Source organism: Myxocyprinus asiaticus, chromosome 28, assembly GCF_019703515.2.
Source record: "Myxocyprinus asiaticus isolate MX2 ecotype Aquarium Trade chromosome 28, UBuf_Myxa_2, whole genome shotgun sequence".
NCBI lineage: Eukaryota > Metazoa > Chordata > Actinopteri > Cypriniformes > Catostomidae > Myxocyprinus > Myxocyprinus asiaticus.
In genome coordinates, this window is record NC_059371.1 from 31,308,638 (window position 1) to 31,334,241 (window position 25,604).

At 36.2% G+C, this 25,604-nt stretch overlaps 3 protein-coding genes across 4 annotated transcripts; all 3 read right to left on the bottom strand.

The window, feature by feature from the left end:
• Positions 1-1,605: 1,605 nt before the first annotated feature.
• On the bottom strand, positions 1,606-9,236 carry LOC127418677 (chitotriosidase-1-like). Its single transcript, XM_051659385.1, has 11 exons — positions 9,218-9,236; positions 8,494-8,576; positions 7,563-7,595; positions 7,162-7,330; positions 7,019-7,066; positions 6,490-6,655; positions 6,280-6,407; positions 6,144-6,201; positions 3,743-3,931; positions 3,574-3,654; positions 1,606-2,987 (listed from the first exon to the last, which is right to left on the bottom strand). The coding sequence occupies exons 2-11, from the start codon at positions 8,507-8,509 to the stop codon at positions 2,556-2,558; spliced, it is 1,320 nt and encodes a 439-aa protein (XP_051515345.1). The 5' UTR covers positions 8,510-8,576; positions 9,218-9,236; the 3' UTR covers positions 1,606-2,555.
• A 1,119-nt stretch (positions 9,237-10,355) lies between these two features.
• Positions 10,356-21,057, bottom strand: LOC127418665 (solute carrier family 26 member 9-like). Of its 2 annotated transcripts, none has more exons than XM_051659346.1 (19): positions 20,965-21,057; positions 20,405-20,537; positions 20,162-20,301; positions 19,820-19,930; positions 18,760-18,935; positions 18,482-18,646; positions 17,128-17,280; positions 16,821-16,903; positions 16,247-16,394; positions 15,966-16,079; positions 15,159-15,236; positions 14,930-15,025; positions 14,124-14,230; positions 13,911-13,980; positions 13,616-13,708; positions 13,153-13,299; positions 12,804-13,046; positions 12,284-12,338; positions 10,356-11,221 (listed from the first exon to the last, which is right to left on the bottom strand). In XM_051659346.1, the coding sequence occupies exons 2-19, from the start codon at positions 20,527-20,529 to the stop codon at positions 11,043-11,045; spliced, it is 2,283 nt and encodes a 760-aa protein (XP_051515306.1). In that variant the 5' UTR covers positions 20,530-20,537; positions 20,965-21,057; the 3' UTR covers positions 10,356-11,042. The 2 variants fall into 2 exon arrangements, with proteins under 2 accessions (XP_051515306.1, XP_051515307.1); XM_051659347.1 differs by having other exon boundaries at positions 11,074-11,216.
• A 232-nt stretch (positions 21,058-21,289) lies between these two features.
• Positions 21,290-24,539, bottom strand: LOC127418693 (heme transporter hrg1-B-like). Its single transcript, XM_051659405.1, has 3 exons — positions 24,301-24,539; positions 23,741-23,908; positions 21,290-23,530 (listed from the first exon to the last, which is right to left on the bottom strand). Exons 1-3 carry the CDS (start codon positions 24,428-24,430, stop codon positions 23,394-23,396), a joined length of 435 nt encoding a protein of 144 aa, XP_051515365.1. The 5' UTR covers positions 24,431-24,539; the 3' UTR covers positions 21,290-23,393.
• Positions 24,540-25,604: the final 1,065 nt, after the last annotated feature.

Here is a 25,604-nt window from a genome sequence, read left to right on the forward strand (position 1 = left end):
AGAGTGTGAAATGTACAGGGTTCAATTAGCATAGTTATTATATATATATATATATATATATATATATATATATATATATATATATATATATATATATATATATATATATATATATATATAACAAAATTGCATCTATACATCAATGGATGTATATCAGGTTTAGGGGTGAATTTGTTTAGGTTAAAGAAAAATTTATAAGCCAATCTAATTTGACTGATTTTCTATTGGGTGGCCACTGCCCACCGGTTGCCACACCTCTGAGTATAGCATGTCACGCTACAGGACACTAAATGTATTTTGGAGCATGACTGAAATTGTGCCGACTCACCAATAAAATCTATTTTATTTCCGTAAATATGACTGTTAACAGTTTACTTCTAGTGCAGTGAGCATTAACCACACATTTTTCCTACAATGATGCTAAATGACAATCATCAGCTTGTGGTGCTGCGATGACATTAAGGAACTGTGTCCTCACACGAGGAGAGTATGGCCTGTAATGTACCTGCATCTCCAACTGCTCCCAATTAAAGCCTGAAACAGCAGGATCCTTGTACATACCTACTGTGCCACTGCGCTTCTGAGCCATAGGCAGCCATAGAACCAGGTGTGTGTGCTGTATGTGTGTGTGTGTGTGTGTGTTTGTGTGAAATACCCCAGGACGTCCAAGTAATAGCCTCATAAATCTACTCATGCATAAAGCAAAGCCACTGGGCAGCCATGCCTGCACCTGCCGCTCCTGAATTCATAAGCCAGTCGACTCTCAAGGGGACTGCTCTGTGGATTGGTATATCAATGCCTCTTTTTAATAAGGTTTTGGTGGAACACTAATTTTTGGTCAGTTAGTTTTAGAACACAATGAACTAGAAAAAAGTCAACATGTGCATAAACATTATAAAATCTCACGTTTCCACATAGCCTCACATAACCAGACTTTTGACTTTAAGCAAAAAGTCTGGTCAACTTTGGCAGCTTATTCTGGTCAAGAACCACCCACTTAGACAGGAAGTAGGGATGGGCGGATCGATAATAAAGTATCGATACTTATCGATCCTCACATAAAAATATCGATTCTGAATTTTTGTTTTTAAACAAGTGATCTTATTATTTAGATTACATGAATATTAATGCATCTCATAAGCTTCGAATTGGGAAAAAATATATATTTATATAAGCGAATAGTTGCATGGCACAGGAACTGGTTTTTCTTCCGCTCATCTTGACATGCAGAAATGCTAAAATACACTAGCAGTCACAGACAGCGCTCACCCTTTCAGTCATAGCACTCGTTCAAATAGGGAGCAGAGCTTTCCTGACATAATGACAGAAAAACAGCATCTGGAGATATTCACACAAAGTAATGACAAACCTAGACGTGACATTTATTATAATGTTAAAACATTGATAATGATCTTTAATCCTCGTTAATAAATGATACCCTTATGAAAACTTACCATGGATTTACTGTAGTAACCATGTTTTCTTTTTGGCAGTAACCAAGGTTTTGATACAATTGCCCATGGTTTTACTACAGCATTACTGTAGTATCCATATGGTAACTTGGTTTTAGTAATAGTAACCATATAATATCTATGGTTAATTTGGAAGTTTTATATGTGGCTTGTACTAACTAATTTTTAAAGGGTAAACAAAGAAGCCTAATAATTGTCTGTTTAGACCCATAAATATATAAAAAAATGTAAGTAATAATAAAATTACTCATTTTATCCAAATAATTAGTAAAAAATCTATTTAATACAGGTATTGGTATCGATATCGCCGATATTGGCCTAAAAGTACTTGGTATCGGATCAAAAAGAAAATAAGTGGTCTCGCCCATCCCAAACAGGAAGTGACTGTCTGACCTTTATGTAAAGTGACCAGCCACAGTTTGTGGTGTTTTTACATGCCATTTAGGGGTGGGTTAACCTGAAATAATTGATACAATACTAATAATCGACTTCGACTGTCAAAAACTCATTCAAGTTATTGGCCAGCATTGTCGATCCACAATGAATTAGAGAAAACACAGAAGAAATTAGTAGAAATGTGTGTAAACTTCGTTGAGAATTTTTGTCCATCCAAAAGTAATACTGATTATTTTACAAACGTAACACAACAAAACAAAGTTGAATATATTCTCTTCAAAGATATTTTGTGAGCAGTATGCATCTGACCATCAGCGAATGGGCTGTGGGTGGTCCGTTGGCATGTTATCTTAGACTAAATGCCCCACATTGCAGTCCAAGAGAAAAAAAATGGAAACCCCCTAAGACATTTGGACCACATATTTATTTCAAAATGCTGTATTAATATATGTATTATATACTGTATTATAAAGCTTTCTGACAACACAAGTGAATATGTTTATATTGTGTAGCAGGTTCTCAGCAATAACAAACAATGATTATGAGTAAAAGCATAAATTAAATAATTCGCATAATTTTACACCATAATGCGCTTCATGGTCAAATCACAACATTGTGAAGGTTAGAACACAGACTTCTGTTTTCATAAAATGTATGATTAAAAAAATGTATTGTGAAATTCTGAGGTCACTCCAAACCCTGTTGTCCCTCTGTGGCCATAATGCTTTGAGGAGTTGTTGGATGGGGGTGAGGGTGATGATGATGGTGATGATGACCATGGTGTCGATGGCCATGATGTCGATGACCATGACGGTGATGACCATGGTGAGGGTGACCATGGTGACCATGGCGATGATGGCCACGATGATGGTGACCATCATCAAGGACATAAGAAGGATTGGGAGAGTGATGGTGTTCCCTATGGCTATGGTGATGATCCCTTCTGTGATGTTGATCACCATGACCTCTGTGTTCATGATGTGAATGCACAACCACCTTTGATTCAACTATCGCCCTTTCATCCTGAGTGCTGTCGGCACATATGGTGTTACCAAAGCCATCTATATCAATGAAGACGATCCCTACACCACCATAGCCTTTCTCGTACAACCATGACACCTGCACATTAATAGAGACACCAATGAAATATAATTTCTTCATCAAACATTCGCTCTGTTCCAAAATCTAGTGAGCTTCCCCCACAGACAGCATTTTAAAGCATGTTTGCGGAAAAAGTGAGAAAAATGGCGGTTAGAAATATATTTATATTTCATTCAATACTGAAAAGTATTGATAAAAAATCAGTCAATCTAATTTGAAATGCACTTTTTTACCCAATGTTTATGTGTGGTTGTATAATTATGGTTATTAGAGCAGCATGTTATTAGCTTAGCAACATGCTAACATCAAGCTGTATCGTAATCAATCATGAGTCGAGTCTCCTTGAGCAGAGCACTACAGTATTTGTGTGGTGCGCAGAGTTGCGGCCTATATAGAGTGTTCCAAATTAGTCACTATTCTCGTTTAGGATGCTGCCTTGAAAGACAGCTGCCTATGTAGACAGCAGACCCCAAGGTAGTGCACTACAGTGCCATCTTGTACTTATCTTTTAGGTACCATTAGCCACCTGATTAGCCTATATATTTAGCAGATTACATTTCCAAATTTTGTTGGAATTGTTGGGGGAAAAAAATGCTTCACTTACCTCCTCGACAAGACTTTGCTCATCTGAGAGACTTGTCAAAGTAAGAAACTGCTCTTGTCCACTTTTAATGGCCTGGCACACCTGAAAGTATAAGAGTTTCAGATGATTGAAACGCTTTCCCAGAGGAAGCTAATAATTAATCTTACACTAATTCTATCTACAGTTATACCTGACTGGCCAGCATTAAGCTCACTCCATGGATGTGATCTTTCTTTTCTTCCTTTGTATTCAAGTCATCATTTCTTGGCTGGTCCCTATGGTGATGCCTCCTACGTGACCTTCGAAGAAAAGCAGGCATGGCTAGATTCAACTTTTGCAGGTCAACCTGCTGATCCTGCCAGTGTTGCACTGTTTTGTTCTATAAAACAACAAGAATATAGGTGAAACACAAGGCACAGGGCTACTGGGATAAGAGTTTAATGTGATTTAGCCAAGTAGGATGTATCAACATCTTTGTTGGTCCTGGAACAACATTCAAATGAATCAGATTTCAGGGTTTAGTTTAGAGTTGGGGCTGGGGTTAGGGGCTACACTTGCAGGAAAAACCTCAAAACAGCGATTCACACCAAACATCCCAACAATACTGCTGAACAAAAGCAGTTTTGTACAGCGAAATTGTGCACAATTCCTCCTGAAACTTGTGCAGGTCTGGTATGCTAGTACAAGAGACATTTAGTGAAGGTTATTGATGTCAAAAGGTTGGTCAACCAGTTATTAATTGGAAGATTTCACATAGTTCTGGGCGACTTGGCCAAAAATAATATCACTATATATTTTTTCCTAGCGTTCGACATTGATATTTATCAGAATATACATTTCATTCATACCAATAATTCCACATGTTTTTAAGAACTCAAGAACTAATGTAAACATGTTTACAGGTAAACTCAGGATAAGCTACCTTTTCATTTGAAGCTAAGAAGTATACTCAGCTTGGGATTTAATCCAACACCTCTTTTTGCCACAATTTCAATGTCTTCAGCGGACGTTTGACTCTCCTCATGGTCAGTCATTTTTAAGTCTCTGACAATGCTCTTCTTCCTGGTTTTGGCCCGATGTGTGTTAGTTAAGTAACCCAAACATGAAGTTATTGCTGTAGCCTAAAATTCATCATGTCCACTGAAAGACTTACTTGCCTGAGTCAAAAAATTAGCAGACATGACAGCGCTATAGATCATGAAAACATGTTTAACGAAATAGTATATAAGTAAATAGCAGTGGTGTTGATGTCAGGTTGCTGTTGTGTTCATTCGATAGCTGTACTCTTACTAAAAATCTAAAGTTCTGACAAACTTGCCGCAAATTTCCCACTCATTATTTTCACATGCAAATGAGCTTTCAAATCGCTGCAAATATTTGCCAGAAGTTTGCAGCTATTTAACGGAAGTGTTGAACCCACAGCAAACCTTTTTGCAACAATGAAGAGTTTGCCACAAATCTCATTCGCATGTAAAGATAATGAGTTGTGAACTTGTGGCAAGTTTGCATTGTCAGTACTGTATATTTTGGCACACATATTAGCTGGATAGCAGCTAGCTAGCTAACAGATACCTAGCCTCATTACTGTTTGCCACTTGCCTGATAATACTTCGAACTGGCTGATTTCATGACTGTGATTCACTTAGCTAGTTGTGTGTTTAACTTTGCCAAACTGCTTGTGTTTTTAGCGACACATACCGAATCATCTTGACATAGGCTAAATATTGAAAATTACTCATAAGTTTATATCGATATGATTTTTTTTTTTACATATGCAGATTGTTTTATCACCCAGTCCTAGGTTCACAAATTTTTTTCCACGCTGCACTGTGAATGTTAACATGGTTTGTTAAAAAAAAAAAGACATGAAATGTATTGTTGAATCTGTGTTATGTGTTTAAGCAGACTGTGTTTGTCTATAGTTGTGATTTGTGAAATGTTATGACCAATTTATGCAGAACTCCAGGTAAATCCAAAGGCTTCACATACACTAAAAAGTGGTAACCTACAATAGTTGCCTTAAGGAACTATTTATACCCAATCTAACCCTTAAAATTAGATTTATTGATGTGATCAAATATAGTTAGGTTGATGTCAGAAATGTTAAATAATGTTTTGACTTGAATCAAACTAGTTAATTTAGATGTTACTACAATAAATGTAACTAGTAGTGTAGTGTAACTACAATCAGTGTACTTCCTCTGAAGACAACAGCTTTATAATTTCCCTCTCATTTTAGGGATAGTGTTAAACAAGGATGTTATCAAATAATCGAAATTAGGCTGACTAAATGTAAAAGTTTAAGAATCAGTAATTGAAAACCCCATATGGACGGACCAATATCTTATTATTGGGGATGATGCATCCCTCCCAATGTCTTTGGGGGTTACGATCCTGGCGTTAGGCCTACGATTAGCTCATCAGAATGGTCGGGATGTTGATTCAATTTCACATCCTACTTGGGTAAATCATATCTTGTGGGCAGCTAATGTATTTTTCCAGCTGACAAACACTGTATTATTAATACAATAATTGATTATTATTATGAGCTGTAATAATAATTCAATTTAAGGATGTAACAATGTATTTACAATGTATGGTCCATCCTTTTCAAGATGAGCAGGCAGAAGGGAGATATAGTCCACATACCTTTTGAAAGGAAAAAAACATGTTAAGTAACCTAAGAAGTGAGCAACACTATGAATGGTGCTTAAGAATAAGACCTACTGTGAAAGTGTTCGCTCATCATATCTGACCGCACTACTGTGGTCGGTGTGGTCTGGTACAGACACGGAGAGAAGTAGAGACTGGTTACCAGAAAGACGTGTCTTTTTTTCGATTTCTCCTCTTAGACTCTGTAATCAATTAATCGTAAAAAGATTCATCATATTTGGTATGTATTAAAAGAATTGAGTGCCTGAAAATAAAAACACTTGCCTTGAGAAAATTCATGAACAGCTCTGTGCTTTTGCTAGAATGCTCAGAAACAGGGTCGTCCAGCCAGGTCAAGTCCAGTCCATCTAAATTCTTCTCCTTTAAGTATCTAAGTGCAGTGTGCATGAAATTCTCAACGCTGGACTCATTAGCAGACATCAGCTCCAACCTAAACAGTAGCAAATTTAGTTTTTGGTTTAAAATATCATTAAATCTGTCAAGAACATATCCAGCTCATATTTCACCCCAAAATCAAGACAAATTATATTCATTTTATAATAAATTATTTATGTGTGTATATACTGTACATTATGGTTGTATTTGTTGTACTAGCTTTCATTTGTGCTGATTCAATGAAACTGTTGTGCTACAGAAATGTTTTTAGTGTTCAGTAATAATATATTTACATTTTTTATTATTATTATTCCTTTTGACTTTAGGGTAAAATGTGACCTGGACATGTTTACATGAGTGACTGCTTGGCGTCAGTCGATGTCATTAGTAGACAATGTGTGTAAAACTCTTTGAATACCTTGATGTTTTGACTTCCAATCCAAGCAAAATCTTCAGCGTTGGATTTCTGGATCAATAATATAACTTTATTAATACATTATTACATAATCTCTGGGTATAAAAAGAATGCTGTTAAAATTGCATAGTTTATTTGACACAGACCTCTCCTGCATCTTACTAAGAGTTGCATATTCATCCTCTGACAAGCTTTGAAGATGGAGTCTATCATCAGAAGAGGCCGTGGGGACGACGATATGAGTGCACAGACCCTCACGTGTGTGGTGTGTTAAAGCATCCAGAAAGCAGGTCACTCTGTGCTCCCTTTGTGCATCTGAGACGTATGAGTAAAAGAGAAGCTGTTTTATTATTATTACAATGAGTGCCCTTAGCAATAGCCTGAGGTTACTTGTTCTGCTTCTCAAATGTGTCCTTTCTTCAGTGCTCTCTAATCTAGCAGCAGTGCACTTGTACTGCATGAAACTATTACAAATGCAATGTTCTCCTTGAGGGATATGGAGTGATGAATGACATACTAAAAAGTAACAGCTTGTGCCAAGTCTTACCCACTGAAATCACCAGGCACAGGATGAGCAGAGCTGCAGAAAGAGAAGGAATATAGTTATTAATATTAAACTTGATAGGTGTTGCAACAGTTGTTCTAGATTGATTTTTGGTTTGTTATGAGGTTGTTATTGCAAATAAGAAAGGCCTGTGTCAGGTTCTAGTTCTAGAAACCAAAATTAAAAACCACATCCTTATGTGTGTAAATGTTGCTACACAATACTCCACTAAACCCTAGCAACAAATTATGGCAAAAAATAATAATAATAATAATAATTTTTCATGCAACATAGTATGAAAATATCTCACATGAAACTTTTGTGCTATCTTTTATGACATTTGTTATACCAATCTGGGTAACACTTTACAATAAGGTTTCAGTCGTTAACATTAGTTAATGCATTAGGTAACATTAACAAACAATTAACAGTATATTTTTACAGCATTTATTAAACTTTATTAATGTTAATTAATAAAAATACAATTGTTCATTGTTAGTTCATAGTGCATTAACTAATGTTTCCAAATACAACTTTTTATTTTAAAATATGTACTAGAATATGTTGAAATTAACATTAAGATTAATAAATGCTGTAAAAGTATTGTTCATTGTTAGTTCGTGTTAACTAATGCTGATAACTATGTAAAAAAAAAAAAATGCTATGCTATGTTTGCCTGATGCAGATGCAAAGCCTACATTACTACACACCAAAAGCAAGAGCAATGCACATATACCAAAAATGTACTCAAATAAAAATGCTTCATCAACATGTTCTTTTAAGTCACTTTGAAAAATATCTGGATAACAATCTAGTGAAAACACAATATCTATCAAATGACATTTAATGTCAAAGATTCACAATGGTTTAAATACCAAACTGGTCCATGTTTAATCAAAATAATTAAATTTAGAATAATGCTCTGTATTCCCACCTCTGTTGAGTTGCATTGTTGCACTGTGCTCTTCACAAACAGCAGCTGTCACAAACTTCGGTGTGTTAGCCGATAAAGGCAGACTGTATGTTATTTAAAAAAAAAAAAAAAAAAAAAAAAAAACACCACTTCCTGTGTGAAAACTTGTTTGGCATGATAGTTCCCCAACTGGTTTTGCACTTGTAAATTTCAAGCACTTGATAAACCCATTTCCTGTTGTGTCGTGCAGTGTTTCTTCAACATACCAAGTTAATATGACAGTAGTGTTTTTTATTTATATTTGAGATGTTTTGTCTACAAATATTGCATATAGCATTGAAAATTATAAAATCGAATCTAAATACTGGAAACTGAAACTTTACATAAACTGCTTTGTGGCATCACAGGTGGTTGTTGTTGTTGTTGTTGTAATGCGCTTTATCTGCCACTAGAGGGAGATTTCTGATGCACCTGGTCTGCATTCCGCAGTCTGTAGCAGTTAGAGCTAATAAACTATTAACTAAACATAAAAAAATAAAATAAACCATTAAAAACTATTGTTTATACACAAAACTTAAAAGTAAGTTGCTAATGTTGAATAGTGATCTACAAATAGCAATTACTACACAGTTTTCTAAAGGTTAGACTATTGATGGAGAGTAATGTATAGTATTCAAAGTACTCATGATTATAGGCCTACTTACATAAATAAACTGCATAGCATAGTTCAGTGCGGACTACTTACATTTGCCAGTTTTGTGTGCAGAGATTTAGTTCATAACATCTGATGTAAGTCAAATTTCAAGCATTCACCCATAACATTTAAGGACGCTTGTCTCAAACCAAGGAGGTTTAAACTGCTAAATGAGACCTAATGAGTTTAAAGATTATGATCCTCTTCCTCACTCCAGATTAAGTGGTTTCTAAACAGCTCAAAGAACATATCGCCACCTCTTGAAGTGGATGTCTTCTTAAGTGTGTATTCATTCTTATGTACCTAATTTCAGTTTTGATAAAGAATCAGATATATTTGCGAATGATAATGATATTAGAGTACAAGTCTGTCACACAGATTTAAAGGAATAGTTCACCCACAAAATGAAAAGTCTCATTATTTACTCATCCTCATATCATCCCAAATGCATATGACTTTCTTTCCACTGCAGAACACAAACAAAGATTTTTAGAAGAATAACTCCACTCTGAAGGTCCATACATTGCAAGTGAATGGTGACCAAAATTTTAAAGCTCCAAAATGTGCATAAAGGCAGCATAAAAGTAATCAATACGACTCCAGTGGTTAAATCCACGTCTTCTGAAGCTATCCAATCAGTTTTGGGTGAGAACAGACCAAATTATAACTCCTTTTACACTATAAATCTTGACATTTGCAGTCTCCTTGGTGATAATGATATCAAGCTCGATTACACTTTCTAGCGAGCTGCACATGCGTCAAGTGCTAGGAAGTGTAATCGAACTTGAAATCATGATCATGCCTAGAGACTGCATTGGCAAGATGCAAAGTGGAAAAGGAGTTACATTTTGGTCTGTTCTCACCCAAAACTGAATAAACCACTTCAAGAGACATATGGATTATTTTAAGGATTACTTTTATGCTGCCTTTTGGAGCTTAATTTTTTGGTCACCATTCACTTGGACCTGCGAAATGAGATAATCTTCTAAAAATCTTAATTTGTGTTCTGCAGAAGAAAGAAAGTCATACACATCTGGGATGGCATGAGGGAGTGTAAATGATGAGAGAATTTTCAGTTTTGGGTGAACTAACACTTTAATGTCCATGTTATTTGTCAATGATCCACGAGCTGAAATAAGCTGCAATTAATAGCAATTGTTTGAATGCAAAAAACACCACACACAATGTATGACCTTTCATGTCAAGAAGCTTTATTCTGATTCCGGTGTAAAAGAAACTTAAACTGCTGCCTGCTGCAGGTGAGAAGTGAAAGTACACCGTCAATTCCAAAACAGCACATCATGTAATTATAGGCTTGACAGCAGCAACTGTTCACACAGTATGCTACAATATCTTTTATTTTCTATACAGCACTATACAGAATTATAATTCCTACAATGCAGTATGGAATCTTGTTGATGATTCTCATTTACTCTTTTGTTCTGTGGATTTCAGTCTAGTAGTGTGACAAAATACCATGTTCTCCGGAATCCATTAATTATAAACCGAATGGATTAACGATCAGATCATTTCCTGTAAGGGTAAAATACGTAGGTGGAATTCATTTAAACAAACACAATTTAAAAGTTCAAAAGTAGAAAATCAACTTGATTTTGCTCATTTCCTTATATATAAAAAAAAAATCGTTACTCTCCTCCTCTATGTCACAGTTCAGCTCTATCAGCTCTTGATTTCCCTATAATGAATCATGCAAGCACACACACACGTGACGTAATGACATTCTGTCATTAGTTTGGATTTTTTTGGATACAAATTTACAAAAGTCAAGGCATTTATTGAGAGCAGTTTTGTTTAAGTAGTTTAATCTTGATCTGATAAGAAGTAGGTAACATTAGCGATAAGAGAATTCGAGAAATCATTGGTAATGTGCATCAGTGACATCATGAGAGTGGCTTGCCTGTTCTGTGGAATCAGATTTCACAAAACGGTTCAAGGCAAATAGAACAGCGTCGTGAACAGAGACAAACAGATCAGCATAAGAAAGGCCACCTTCCTCAAACACTCCTCCAGTCTCCATATCTTCATAAACCTGAGCTGCAGCAGAGTGAAGCACACACACACACACGAACATGGGGCAATATATTAAACCACTGTTTAAAGTTTTTAAACCTGCTTGGACTAATTCATAACCATATTATACAAATATTACTAGTCCTAGATGCTGATTAGTCAGTACAGCTCAGCAACATTTTTCTAGTGGAAGGATGGTACTTAAAGGAATAGTTCACCTAAAAATGTTAATTCTCACATCATTTACTCACCCTCATGCCATCCCAGAGGTGTATGACTTTCTTTCTTCTGCTGAACACAAAGATTTTTAGAAGAATATCTCAGCTCTGTAGGTCCATACAATGCAAGTGAATGGTGGCCAGAACTTTGAAGCTCCAAAAAGCACATAAAGGCAGCAGAAAAGTACTCCAAATGACTCCAGTGGTTTAATGCATGTCTTTTGAAGCAATACGATTGGTATGGAGAGTAAAAGTGAAAGTGGAGATTTATAGTAAAAAAAAATGACTAAAATATTGTTCTAGTTCTCACACGCAATCGCTTCTGAAGATATGGATTAAACCACTGGAGTCATATGGATTACTTTTATGCTGTCTTATATGCTTTTTGGACCTTCAAAGTTCTGGCCACCATTCACATGCATTGTATGGACCTAAAGAGCTGAAACAGTCTTCTAAAAATCTTTGTTCGTGTTCAGCAGAAGAAAGAAAGTCAAACACATCTGGGATGGCATGAGGGCGAGTAAATGATGAGAGAATTTTCAGTTTTTGGTGAACTATCCCTTTAAAGAATTTGCTTAATAAAATAATGTTTTACTGAAAATGTATTTAGTATTTTTTTATCACGTAGTAATGTTTTATTGAAGGTAAAAAGGCACCCAAGACAGCGCTTTACTGTGTATCATGCCTAACAATGCTCTTTAAACTTGATTATATTCACAAAATATCACCACTTATATCTAATTACTTAATTGCAGCACTGCTTAAATTGACTTTATTGTTGTTGTATTGATAAACCATTTTTTATGGTTGCTACATTGTATTATTGAAAGGATTCTCCACATTCACTTTGATTTCAAATGATTCTCACCTTGAATATTAGCCAAATATAGATTGATGCCCAGCTTTCTGTAACTGCTGCTCATCTGCACAGGGAGAGAGAGATGAGGGGTAACAAGAACATGTTAGTTAGTAGTTTAGTTAGTTTGGAATACACTTTTAGTAGATGCTACACAGGACATTAATTATCAAAGCTGGTATTCAGTTATGAAATCACAACTTCCTAAAAAATGAAGCTGTGAAATATGCATCTTAATGAGTCTTAGATGCGTTCGATAAATGTACAGTAGTTGAGCAGGACTATGGTTTGAAATCGTACCTGCCCACTGTGCCCAGCACCAATAAACTCCCTTTTATATACAGTATGTATGATATAAAATATGTGCTTACTCAAGTACATATGTTAGACATTTATGACAATCCACATTTGTTTATGATGATTTTAAGTGTACATTTTTAAACTGGGAATCTGTGACTTATGCATTAGACAGAACATACATTAATAATACATGAATCCCTTCAAAAGTGAATACAAAAATCAACAAATGTACCTTGGTGAGAACTTTTATACCCATCAGGTCAATGAAACACATGCCTCCCAGGTCCAGAATGAGGGTGTGGAAGGGCATGGGCTCCATCTCCATGGTTACAGAAGAAGGGGAGGGGCATTCTGGATCCATTTTTGGACTACTCAAGCTACTGATACCATAGTAAGGTTTCTCATAAGATGCTTGAATATTAGTGCAGATAGTATTGATGTCAGTGTCACTCTGTAGGTTTATCTGCGATATAGTCTGAAAGAAACAGTCATGTCATAGAGACAAAGAAATGAACACTGTGTGGAATATTCTTAAACCAGACAATGGTGCTACTCCACTTATAACACATTAAAGAACTCACCTGTGCCTTCATCCAAACTAGAGAGCTCATTCTCCTCCTTATGGTGGCCAGTTTGCCTATTTCATTGTCATCTTGTTTGTCCTCCTCCTGTTGCTTTTTCAGCATTTTTTTCCAGGCCAGCAAAACCTTACCTGGATCAAGTCCCGTCTGGAGAAGAAAAAAAAAAACAGTCAAAACAAACATTCACGCTATAATGTCAATAACGTTTTTGTTCATTCCAGTGACGGGCCTCAAGATGGATGGCTGGATGGATGGATATAAAATTAATATTTATTATACTGTAAATATGGACAAAGACAGACAGACAGACAGACAGACAGATAGACAGATATACAGACAGATAGATATGTGTAATTTATTATCTTTAATATCATACATAATAATAATAATTTTTAATTTTATTAGCCTAACTTTTGGTCCAGTAGAAATGGTATTTTACTTTTATTAGACGGAATCAACATACTTTTTTGATGACTTTTTGCCGGAATATCTCCCCATTGGCGAAGTAAAGTGGTGAGCAATATCTCACTATTTTAATTCCTTTAAGTCTCTTCGCCTGCAAACAGAAGAACACAGTTCAGTTAGTTTGATCAAGCAATAATCAAATCAATAGGCTTGCTTTCTGCGATTCTTTGCATGTGGGTTTTGAATGTGAATGTATCTATTTAAATCAAAATGTGTGTGATGTATAGCATTAATCTCAGACAAAATGTGAGGATCAGTATATTAGTATATTAAATGGGTCTGAGACTTGTCACCTTTTCATAGATTTTAGGGTTCTTGTAGATATCCGTCTCCATGACCTGAGCCACCTCTGAGCCGTTACGACTAATACACAAATCATCATCAGTCATTATAATGTAAAATATAATATTGATGTCATGCTAATAATAATAATAATAATAGTCAATAGATAGAGTAGCATATTATATTATATGACATCAGTTATGGTGGTATTATGTTTTACTTACAATTGAGTTCGGAATATCACAACCAGGATTGAGAAGCTCACTCCAACGGCCACACCATATGGCAAACTCAGGAAGAAGGTTGCAAGGAAAGACACAACCCACACGCACTACAGGAAAACAGATAACAAGATTAGTTCAAACATGGATATGAACACTTACATGTTAAATTACACAAATTAAATCTGGATTTTACCACATCTCAGCTTCTTGCATTTTAAAAGTTAGCCCAATATGCCTTTTAGGAATGTTGAAAACATAATATCAAATATACTAATATTAAATTATTACATGTAGTAGACTATATTAATAATATCTTATCTGCTCCAGCCAGGTCTCCTAATCAACCAAATTTGGCCCAGTTGCTAGGGAGGGGAGAGTCACATGGGTTAACCTCCTTGTGGTCGCTATAATGTGGTTCTCGCTCTCGGTGGGGTGCGTGGTGAGTTGTGCGTGGATACCGTGGAGAATAGCGTGAAGTCTCCACGGTAACGCGCTCAACAAGCCACGTGATAAGATGCGCGGATTGATGGTCTCAGACGCGGAGGCAACTGAGATTCATCCTCCGCCACCCAGATTGAGGCGAGTCACTACGCCACCACGAGGACTTAGAGCGCATTGGGAATTGGGCATTCCAAATTGGGAGAAAAAGGGTGGAAAAAAAAAAATCTCACATCTGGAGTAGTTGCTAGCTTCTATACCATAAAATTACAGGCAAAATATATGCAAGACGAATCAACAAAGTGAATACAATGGAAGGAGTTTTAGCATGCAAAAAATCTCCTTTTAGGGGTCATGCTTAAACTCACACAGTCTAGTCTGCTCTTCTTCCAGAGATAATAGGGGTCTGTGAGCTGCAGCAGCGTGTTCTTCAGATTGACTGCTATAAGAGCCCCCAGAACTGACTACAGAATCCAGAAACATCATAATAAATATTCAATCCCTACCTATTAGTTCAAACAGCACTGTTTAAAAGGAGAGCTATCAATGTAAATTGACATTATGCATTATTAACAAGCTGTGAAATTAGGTCCTCACCTTTGGCAGAGGTCTCAGATATGCTCCAAGGACCAGCATAGTGACCATGACAACCAGCATCACACACATACTTGCAAACTAGGGTTGTAGAGTTAAAGTCATTACATTTCATAAAGCAAGACATATACATGTTTTGTTATACAATTGTTTCAGCTATGCATGAACCATAAATCTTCTCAGATTTGAGTTATGTATGGATGTGATATACAAATCTTCATTTGTATACATAATATTTTACATAGTCAAAAAGCTTACAAGAGTCTAATTTTAAAAGAAAAGTTCACCCAAAAATGAAAGTTCTGTCATCATTTAGTACTTGTCATAAATTATTTTTCCCAAGTACATAAAAAGCATTTGATAGAATAGAATAGAATAACTTGAGGAACGAACCAAAATCTTAGTCTCAAGTCATGGCCTCCTCTATAGCTCTCAAATCTTATCTGTGCATGCACATATTCAAGTGCATCATGATGCATTTTGCTGAGTTTTACGTCCATGACACTAAATGGCATTGGTTGTCCCATGTCTTGTAACTGACGCGCCAAGTTTAAATATGCATGGACTACTTTTACAGTACTTTTTTTTTCCTTTCTGCTTTTGTTGTATGGAAAAAGCAGGGTGAACATGGATCCTTTTTTATTCTTTCGGAAGAAAGTCCTTAAGGTTTGAAAATACAGAATGAGTATAACCTCTATTCTCACTCAACACATTGGTGGAATTTCAGAGAAATCAATCATCAAGTACATAGCATCAGTGAAATAGCAAACAGCTGTTATGTCTGTGGAGGGTAATGTCTCTGAATCTCACCTGTGATGAACCCCCTGCACTGTCTATTGCCAGAGTGACAGAGAGAGCACAACAGATCACATGGATTTTGAAGAAGGAACCCAGGAAGTTACTGCAGCCTAATGCCAGCATCTCCTGAGATGAGGACCACATGAACATATATTATAACACATACAGTTGTCTTTTGTGGTACTAAAATGCAGTCCTAAAATATTAAATGACTGTAATCTGTTTTAAATTACATTGCAGTTACATTCAATCCATGATCTAGATAAAGAAATGTCAATATTCACAGTTTGTACCTGATTAGGATCAATATCATAGCCATGCTTGGCAGCCAATGTCCTCCCCATTGCAAGATTGATGACATAGCCAACAATAGCCAATGAGAACGCTGTGCCCAGCATGTCTTCCCATTGTGACACTGCTGGCAGAATAGGAGTGGGGAACCTAAACACACAGACATGTCAAAAGAAAGAGAGCCAAGTTTTTACAGAAAGTACATACCTTTTATTTTAGATATTGTTTAGAATTGAACTTAATTACAAAGCAAGCAATTAATTGAATGCATTTTTGAACTGTTAACATGGGCCATAATCATTAGAAATACAGTCATTAGTTATATTGTTGTAATAATATTTAAAAATAATATATATTAATATTATTTTATATTACTATTTTATTATTATTTCAATTATATTAATAAATTTAGCATTGCACCTCAATACCGTGATACTGTAACACTGTGATATTTGTTGTGAGCATTATCAAACCTTGAAAATCTCATACCGTTACATCCCTAGTCAGAACCATAGCATTATTTCATCTCAACCATCATTTATTACTGCAGTGCATTTATGATGTTTAAGTTCTTACCCTAAAGGAATATTGCCCACTATGTCCATATGATATTTCTCAGGCAGGTTCAGACGTCCAGAAATGGCAGTTGCCACAACCACCTGATAGGAAGGTTGCAAATGTGTCAATAATTATTTTTTTTTTTACATTTATATACAGGTGCATTATCTGCCTTAAAAAAATCATTATATGGAACATTGATACACAAATGAAAGGTTGCTCAAACTACTTAAAGCTAAATATTTCCAGGATTGCTACCAATGGCACTGATGCTTGCTCCAACACATGGTATATACAAGCAAAGATGTATTTTTTCTTTACTCACAACGATGACCTCTATTGGAATTGGGAAGGTGATTTTATGGTGGTAACAGCCACTCAGTTCTTTCACAATGATCAACACCACAAAGCTGAACAGTGCAAATAACAAGGAGGCCACATTTGTATTGGGTAACCCAAGGGCAACATCTGCAAGTGTCTAAAACATAAAACAAGGGCTTTAATCATGAGAAGAGACCAAGAAAAATATTCAGGAATGTTTATTACATGTAACAAGTACAAATTCATCCAAGATGTTAATCTAAGATTATATATAATTTTATATTATGAAAGGTGAAGAATACAAATTTAGCTAAAATAGTGATTGTTTCAAACGATTCCCCATCTTTTATTGTCTTGGCACACAGGTAGTCATCTCACCGCAAACTCATGTTTTTGGTTGAGCTGATTTTGTTAAGGTCGGCCTAGTGTGGCCATATAAACAAACGGATTGCAATTGTGTTTGCTACTGCTAGTGGAAAAATAAATTACACACTTTACCTTTAAAGGGATAGTTCACCCAAAAATGAAAATTCTCTCATCATTTACTCACCCTCATGCCATCCCAGATGTGAAGGACTTTCTTTCTTCTGCAGAACACAAATTAAGATTTTTAGAATAACTCAGCTCTGTAGGTCCATTCAATACAAGTGAATGGTGACCAAAACTTTGAAGCTCCAAAAAGCACATAAAGGCAGCATTAAAGTAATCCATACGACTCCAATGTTTTAATCCTGGCTTCTGAAGCGATTCAATCGGTTTTAGATTAGAACAGACCAAAGTATAACTCCTTTTTCACTATAAACCTTGACAACTGCAGTCTCCTTGGCAATCATGATTTCAAGCTCAATTACACTGCGCATGCGTCAAGCACTAGGAAGTGTAATCGAGCTTGAAAATATGATTGTGCCTAGAGACTGCAATGGCAAGATGTATAGTAAAAAATGAGTTACAGTTTGGTCTGTTCTCACCCAAAACCAATTAGATCGCTTCAGAGGACTTGAATTAAACAACTGGAGCCTTATGGATTACTTTTATGCTGCCTTTGTGTTTTTTGGAGCTTCAAATTTTGGTCACCATTCACTTGCATTGTATGGACCTACAGAGCTGAGATATTCTTCTAAAAATCTCAATAGTGTCAAAAATCATTAGTGTTCCGCAGAAGATAGAAAGTCAAACACATCTTGGATGGCATGACGGTGAGTAAATGATTAGAGAATTTTTGGGTGAACTATTACTTTAAGTATAATTAAAGTTGCACATCAAATTGTAACTAGGGCTTGCTTTATTTTGTCTTGACCACCAAGATAATGGAGTAAAGGTTTTGCAGCAAAATAAATATAAGAAGGTTTGGCACTTACATAAATGACTGCTAAAGGTCCGCTATATGATGGCACTTTGATCTCAAATATGTATTTAAGAACAGATATGAGGATTTGCAGTCCAGCAGCTGTCATAAACCCTCTTACAAACGATTCAGAGAGGTAGATGGCAACAAAGCCGAACTGCATCATTCCCAGACCAATCTGTTGACACCAGACAGAACACATTTATAACATTCATTAACAATTTTCACACTTAAACATTGATTTCTTGTGGCTGCATTATTACTTGACAGGATTGTAGGTATGCTGAATACCTGAATTATGGCGGTTAGACATGCCAGCGTGCCTGAAATGCCCAACCGAACCTCATTCATCCTCTCCACATCCACCACAGTGGCATTAAGGGTCGTGTTGAAGTGACTAAAGTCTGATTCAGGAGCTAAATGCAGACAAACCATTCCCACCATGATGCTCAGCACAGCAAATGTACCTGAGAAAAAGAAATGACTCTCTAGAACAAATACAAAAGACAGTTTGAAACCAATGAGCATGTAAGTGCTCACTGATTCTAGAGACAATGGTAAAAACAGGCTACAGGACTGCAATAACAAAGGTCAAAATTCTGTCATCATTTACTTATCCTCATGTCACTCCAAACCTATATGACTTTCTTACTTCTGCGGAACACAAAAGAAGATATTTTGAAGAATGTTTCAACTGTTTTTGTCTATACAATGAAAGTCAATGGGGCCCAAAACAACAGAGGACCCCACTGACTTTCATTATATGGACAAAAAACACAGAGACATTTTTCAAAATATCTTCTTCTAAATGCATTCAGTTTTGGAGCGACATGAAGGTAAGTAAATGAAGACAAAATTTTCATTTTTGGTTGATCTATTCTTTTGTAAAAAAAAAATAAATAAATAATAAAATCCTTCTGTTTAAATTATTAACAATAAAAGTGTTTCTTATAACGCCTCCAAAATGGTATTCATTTACGGATTGTCATTCAGCAAAATCATTCAACAAATACAGCGGATGAAGTCGAATTTCATTTAATCTCTAAGTCTTGAATTTGCCTTACTCAAAAAAAAAATTTTAGCCTATTTTTAAGATTTACACATTTCAATTTCGTAACAAAATTCCATTAAATCGAATTGTGTAATTTGTAACAAAATTTGTAAAAAAAAAAAAAATTTGTTTTGTTTTATTTTGCTATAGATTACTCAGTTCAATTTGATGGAATATTGTTATGAAATTGAAATGTGTAAATATTTAAAAAACAAATTTAGTACTTATGAACTTGAATTTATTATCTGAGTTGCTGTATTCAAATGGCAATTCCTAAAAATATTTTCAACCCTAACTTACCGGGGACTATTTGGTGAGCCGTACCCAGAAAGAAATAAGGTATAAGAGGAAAGAAGGACGAATAAAGCCCATTGACTGGAGGCAAGTTAGCCAGCAGGGCAAAGGCCATGCCTAGAAAGAGAAGAATAATGCACGTTGGGTTATTCTGATCAATTTCAAGAATAAACCTGCTCCAGGAGGTTATAGTCTGTCAGATCCATGGAATTTGTAAGCAATACAATGACAAGATATTCTGACAAAAGTTAAATGGTTTTCTTAATCATAGCTGCTCTAGATTGTGTTGTCCATTCTCCAGCTTGCTGTGAAAATGTGAAATGTGGTAAGTGTCAAGACGGGACGGACCTTGAGGAACCTGTATGGTGCCTGCGCTGACCCCACTGATGACATCACAGATGAGGTTCTGTCGGATGTTGTACTTTGGAAGCCAACTGAGAATTGGCAGGTGTCTGAGGAGGAGACTTTTCAAACGTCCACCTGAGCATCTGTCACACACCCAAACACACACACACACACACACAAAGAAGTGCACTGAGTTTTCTGTGTATTACTGATTTGTAGCATTTGTATGGCCATGGCTTTTGTTACCGTAAGACATTGTGGAGTTTTTCGCCCAGTGGAAAGGTCAGTTTCTTCCTGTTAAACTCCTTATCAAAGTCAGTCTGTGAAAAAGCAGGCCGATCAATCGTGTAGCGAGGGCTGAATCGGTCCATTATGTTTGCTAGACATAAAGCACACTGTCGGAAAACATTGTTCTAGGAAATTTTGAAACCATTTATGATGTGTTATGATATAGATGGATATATGTTGGAGGAATCTAGATGTTTGGACATTTTAAAGGGCAAAAGTTTTGTTTATGTGCCATTGTAGAATATACAGTATATTTTTAGAAAGTGTGTTTAAAAGTGTTATTGGTATGGTAAGTTTGGCTTTACTCAACAGTGAATTAAATACTTATATATATATATATATATATATATATATATATATATATTCTCTGTTATGCAAAGTAGAACATATGAAGACCAAATTAAACATTACCAGAATCAAAGTTTCATCAAATTAATCTCTTGCAAAGGAAATGTAAGCAAACATCACGGTCATTCTTCATTCAGGTGAATAATAAAGAGAGCAGTAAAATTACTTACCATTCCTTGCTGGATGTGATTAACAATTTTGGTTTATCAGAGGTCTTCAAATGGCTTTAAGATCATCATTGCTCTTATATTGAGGCTCTTCTAATACAATCAAACCTAAGGAGGAGTTTAGTGCAGCAGTCTTATTCACGTCACAATTATTTGCAAAGTCACCCAGTCGGGGGTGAGGTGGGGGTCCTTTATTATACAAGAGATTGAGTTGTTATTATCAAACTCTTCCTCTTTAGACACATAATCTAATTTATGGTTTTTGGACTATAAAATAGTGTGCAGACCAAAACAATTTTGAAATGAGGAAAACAGAGCATTTGTGGGAGATTAAAACAGCAGTACTTTAATCCCAATCCCAATGTAATTCATATACAGTACTGTGCAAATTTTGAACTGCTTGTAGTACAACTGTAATCAGTGATGAATCTGTGTACAGTTGGTTAAAAGCAACCATAATACAAAAACATTTTGACACATGCTATAGCGTAAAGGTTTTTTTAAATTGACCTTCACCTTTCTAAACTTCAACAAACAATACATTTAAAATCCTATGCAATCTAGTGCAATCTGTTTTTGTTACTTTTTGGCTCCTAAACTGTTCGACTCAAGCAACCAAACACAATGCCTTATTAAACTCTGGTACAGACAGATAAACACTCATCTTTGAAATAAGCACATCTGCATCTGAATTAAAACACATTAAAACGGAAAGGGGAAAAAAACATAATTGCTAAAAAAAAAAAAAAAAAAAAAAAAAAAAAACATTTCAAATAACATAACATTATTTAGTATTCAGTCCTTTGGTGAATTCAGGTCAGTGAATGTGCACTTGATATTTGCAGATGATAGCACACCAGGTAGTCATTAATTCAATTGATCAATCACCCCCACTAGTGGCAAAGAGAAGAACAGCATTATATTAATGTAACTTGGACTATGTTCAAAATGGAATACAAGCATACTGCTTACTGCATACTGCAGAGAATACAATGCATTCTGCCTACTATTTAAAAATTGAATGTAAACAAAATGCATTATGCAATGCTACATTGTACGCTACTTTGTTGTCACACAACCTCATCGCGTTGTATGCTTAAATTAAATTCAGTAAAAAATTTTCAGCTATCATCTCTGTATTATTTGTAATTCTTAACATTTGGTATTCTTATCAAATAGGGGTCAAGAAGATGTTAAAAATCATGGTTGAAATTACTGAAATTACTGCTCATTCAACATATTGGAAAAGGAACAGTCAAGTTGAGCTCATTGTATTCTTCGCTGTGTGCACTGTTGTATACTGCACATTTCAGCAAATTTAGCAAGTCATCTGCGTATATGTGCATACTGCACATAGTATACATATTACATACTGCAGCAAATAGTAAGTATAGGTATTATAGTAGAATGCTATTCCGAACATAGCCACTGATAATCTACAGCTTCTTATCATACATAAAAATCAGTATAAACACAATATTAAACAAAATATATAACAGAGAACACTGTCTATGGTCAGGTCTACACTAATAAGTTTTCGGTTAAAAACTGTCTTCTGTTTCCTAACGTCATCGTTTCACACAGTATGTAGTACCAGAGGAGGAAAGTGCCATTCAAGTGTGGATGTGAGGCATAATCATAGTAAAATCATTGCGTTTTCAACGGAAAACATATTAGTGTGGTCGTGCTCTACGTCTGAAAACAATAACAAAATCAACATCACTAACAATGAATCAAAGTCAGCTTTGTAGGCAGATGCTAATATTGACACTGTCCTCCATTCCCCCATCCCTGGCTTAAGACCCTAGAAAAAGCTGTGCAAATCCTATATATATATATATATATATATATATATATATATATATATATATATATCTACCCACTCTACCTACCGCAAGGAGAGATCGCACTTCACATCTAACATTTGGAGAGAAGATGCCCTGAGTAAAGTAACAACAACCTGTGTCCACATCTTAGTATATCCTACAACGCCTTCAAAAAACCTGAAACACTTTTAAACAATGTTGTAATATTACCTATTATAACTTAAGGTGAAGTATGTAACGACACCAAATGGAATTGCAAAAAATTATGTTTCTAAATAGGTTACGTGAACACTACAAGGATGAGTAAATGATGATAGAATTTTCATTTTTTGGGTGACTCTATAACATAGAAAAACATAAACACTTCACCTTCAAAAACTAAAAAAGACAGGAATGAGGCAGATCACAGACATTCACCAACATCTTATTCCAAGGCTTGGATCTGAGGGAAGGTGGGGCTGAGATTTGACTGTCTTTTCTGTGAAAGCACGAAGACCGTTAGTCTGTATTTAAAAGGATAACCATCCATCCTTCCATTTCCGGACTGGCAGGTGAAGCCACCGACTGCCAACGACAAATCCATTCATCTCCAGATGAAGGAGCCAATCAAAAGTCACTGAGGATGCTGATGTCAGCAAACTCTTGGCGATACCGGTAGGAGTACAGGCCCAGCAGTAAGGCCCACTTTAGGGTAATGAAGCTCCACACAGCTGACAGATAGAAGCTTTTGGGGTCAGATAATGCTGCAAATAAAAACAAAAAATTAAGACAGGTAAGGGAAATGGGTTTCCCTACACAGTTTTAAAGGCTGTGATTGGGTACTTGTGAGGTTACCTTGATTTAATCACAGGTACAATAGGTTACAGACAGCAAAGTTCAGACTTCCACTTCAGGTTATTTATTACGCTCTTCCAGTGTTAATCCCATTTATTTGTCCCAGTGAAGGTACTTACCCTGCTTTTCTATAACAGCTAGAGTTATGAAGGTGGCGAAAGCAGCAAAAGCCAGGAGGGAGAAGACAGAACTAACAAAAATGAAGAACTTTAGTCCCTTCAGCCATGTGCGCCAGTAGTCCTGTATGTACATAATGTGGGTGACCAAGGCCCAGAGTGCCAGAACCCCTGTCGATTTCAAAACACACACAAAATGCATTGTGTTGATTGGGTCTTCTCTCATGGGATTAATTAAATCTCTCTTTTTACAGGAGAATTAAAAAATTGCATGCTGTAAATAGTATTAGTAAATACGTTGATCGTTCCAAGAAACATATAAAACAATTATAGTTATATATAGTACAAAAACAGTTATATATCTCTATTAGAAATGTAAATAATACACTACAAGACTTTGTATTACACGCATACAAAATTTGACAGCAGCAGACTATCTTGTCAACCACCACAAAATGACAAGACGTGCAATAACAATTCATATAAATGGAAAAAAAAGAGAAAACATTTTACTGTAGCTGTGAAAATAAAGAGAAACTGTGGCCTTGAGTTTATTTACATACCTGATAATCCGCCCATTGCCGCCGTCCACGGCTGTTTATACACCACATTCCACACGATAAACGCCGAAAAACCCATCAACAATCCGACTGTGGCATAACCCACACTGATGTAGATTCTGTTCGGACCCATTTCAAATCTATAAAGTACCAAGGTTTTTAGAAAAGCTGTATAAAGATGCTGCACTGAAGGATTACACCATCGAAGAGCGATTATGTAATGCAGCGCTGCTTATTCGTAAACATGAAGGCACGACCCGGAAGAGCTCCACGATATCACCATGGCAACTGTCAACATAGCCCTGACGTTGTGTAGATTGAAAAGCGCGTTTTAATGTTATTTTTAATTGATATTCCAACAAACTGCCATTTTGTCTCTTTCAGCGATATTAATGATTTTTTTATTATGAAACGACAAATTTCCCTGTTTCCTGAAAGATATAAATGCAATATCACACCTCAGTGAAAACAAAATGGCCGCGGTCAATTGGACGGTTGTCAATGCATTTCTAGAACTGATAAAATCGCTTAAAGCACATTTAAAGGGATATTCTGGTGTTGTGTCGAACTCTGTTTCCCCGTTGGGATCTGTTTTCCCGCAGCAGATCTGTATGTGGGGAACAGCATGTGACGGTATCATTCTCCATTGTCAGAATGCATTGCCCCATGCACAAACCTAAGCCTAACCCTTCCCTAACTTACCGTACCCTACCTACCCTAACCCTAACCCTAACCAAACCTAACCTACACTATCCTACCTACCCTAACCTCCCACCAAACAGGGGACGTCCCCCGGACTTTACGAATGTCCACTTAGGTCCACATTTGGTCCGCTTTGTAACGTTCGTTGGCGGACGTTCCGAGGACATTCTGAAAGTTCGCTACAAGTCCAATTTTTGTCCGGGCCAGAGTTTGTGACCGTCCCTATATCGTCCCTCACCTGACATTTCCATAACAACACTTGCAAAATCCATTCGCCCATGTGTTCCCTTTTATCATCAGACCTTTGCAACTCAGACAAAGGAAAAATTAAACTAACCCAGCTAACAAAAAAAGGTCCTCAGAACATCTCCTAAATGGCCTCTGTGAACGTCCCCTAAACGTCCTGAATGGAAGTCCTGTGAACGTCCGGAGAACGGCAAGAGGACCCTACACATGGACGTCTGTAGAGGTCATTTAGGGGACGTTCTGAGGACATTTTTTTGTTAGCTGGGCCTAACCATAACCATATCCCCATACCCTATCAGGGCTAGGGGGAAACAGATTCCGACGGGGAACACAATTCGAAACACCGGCCCCTGGTTTAG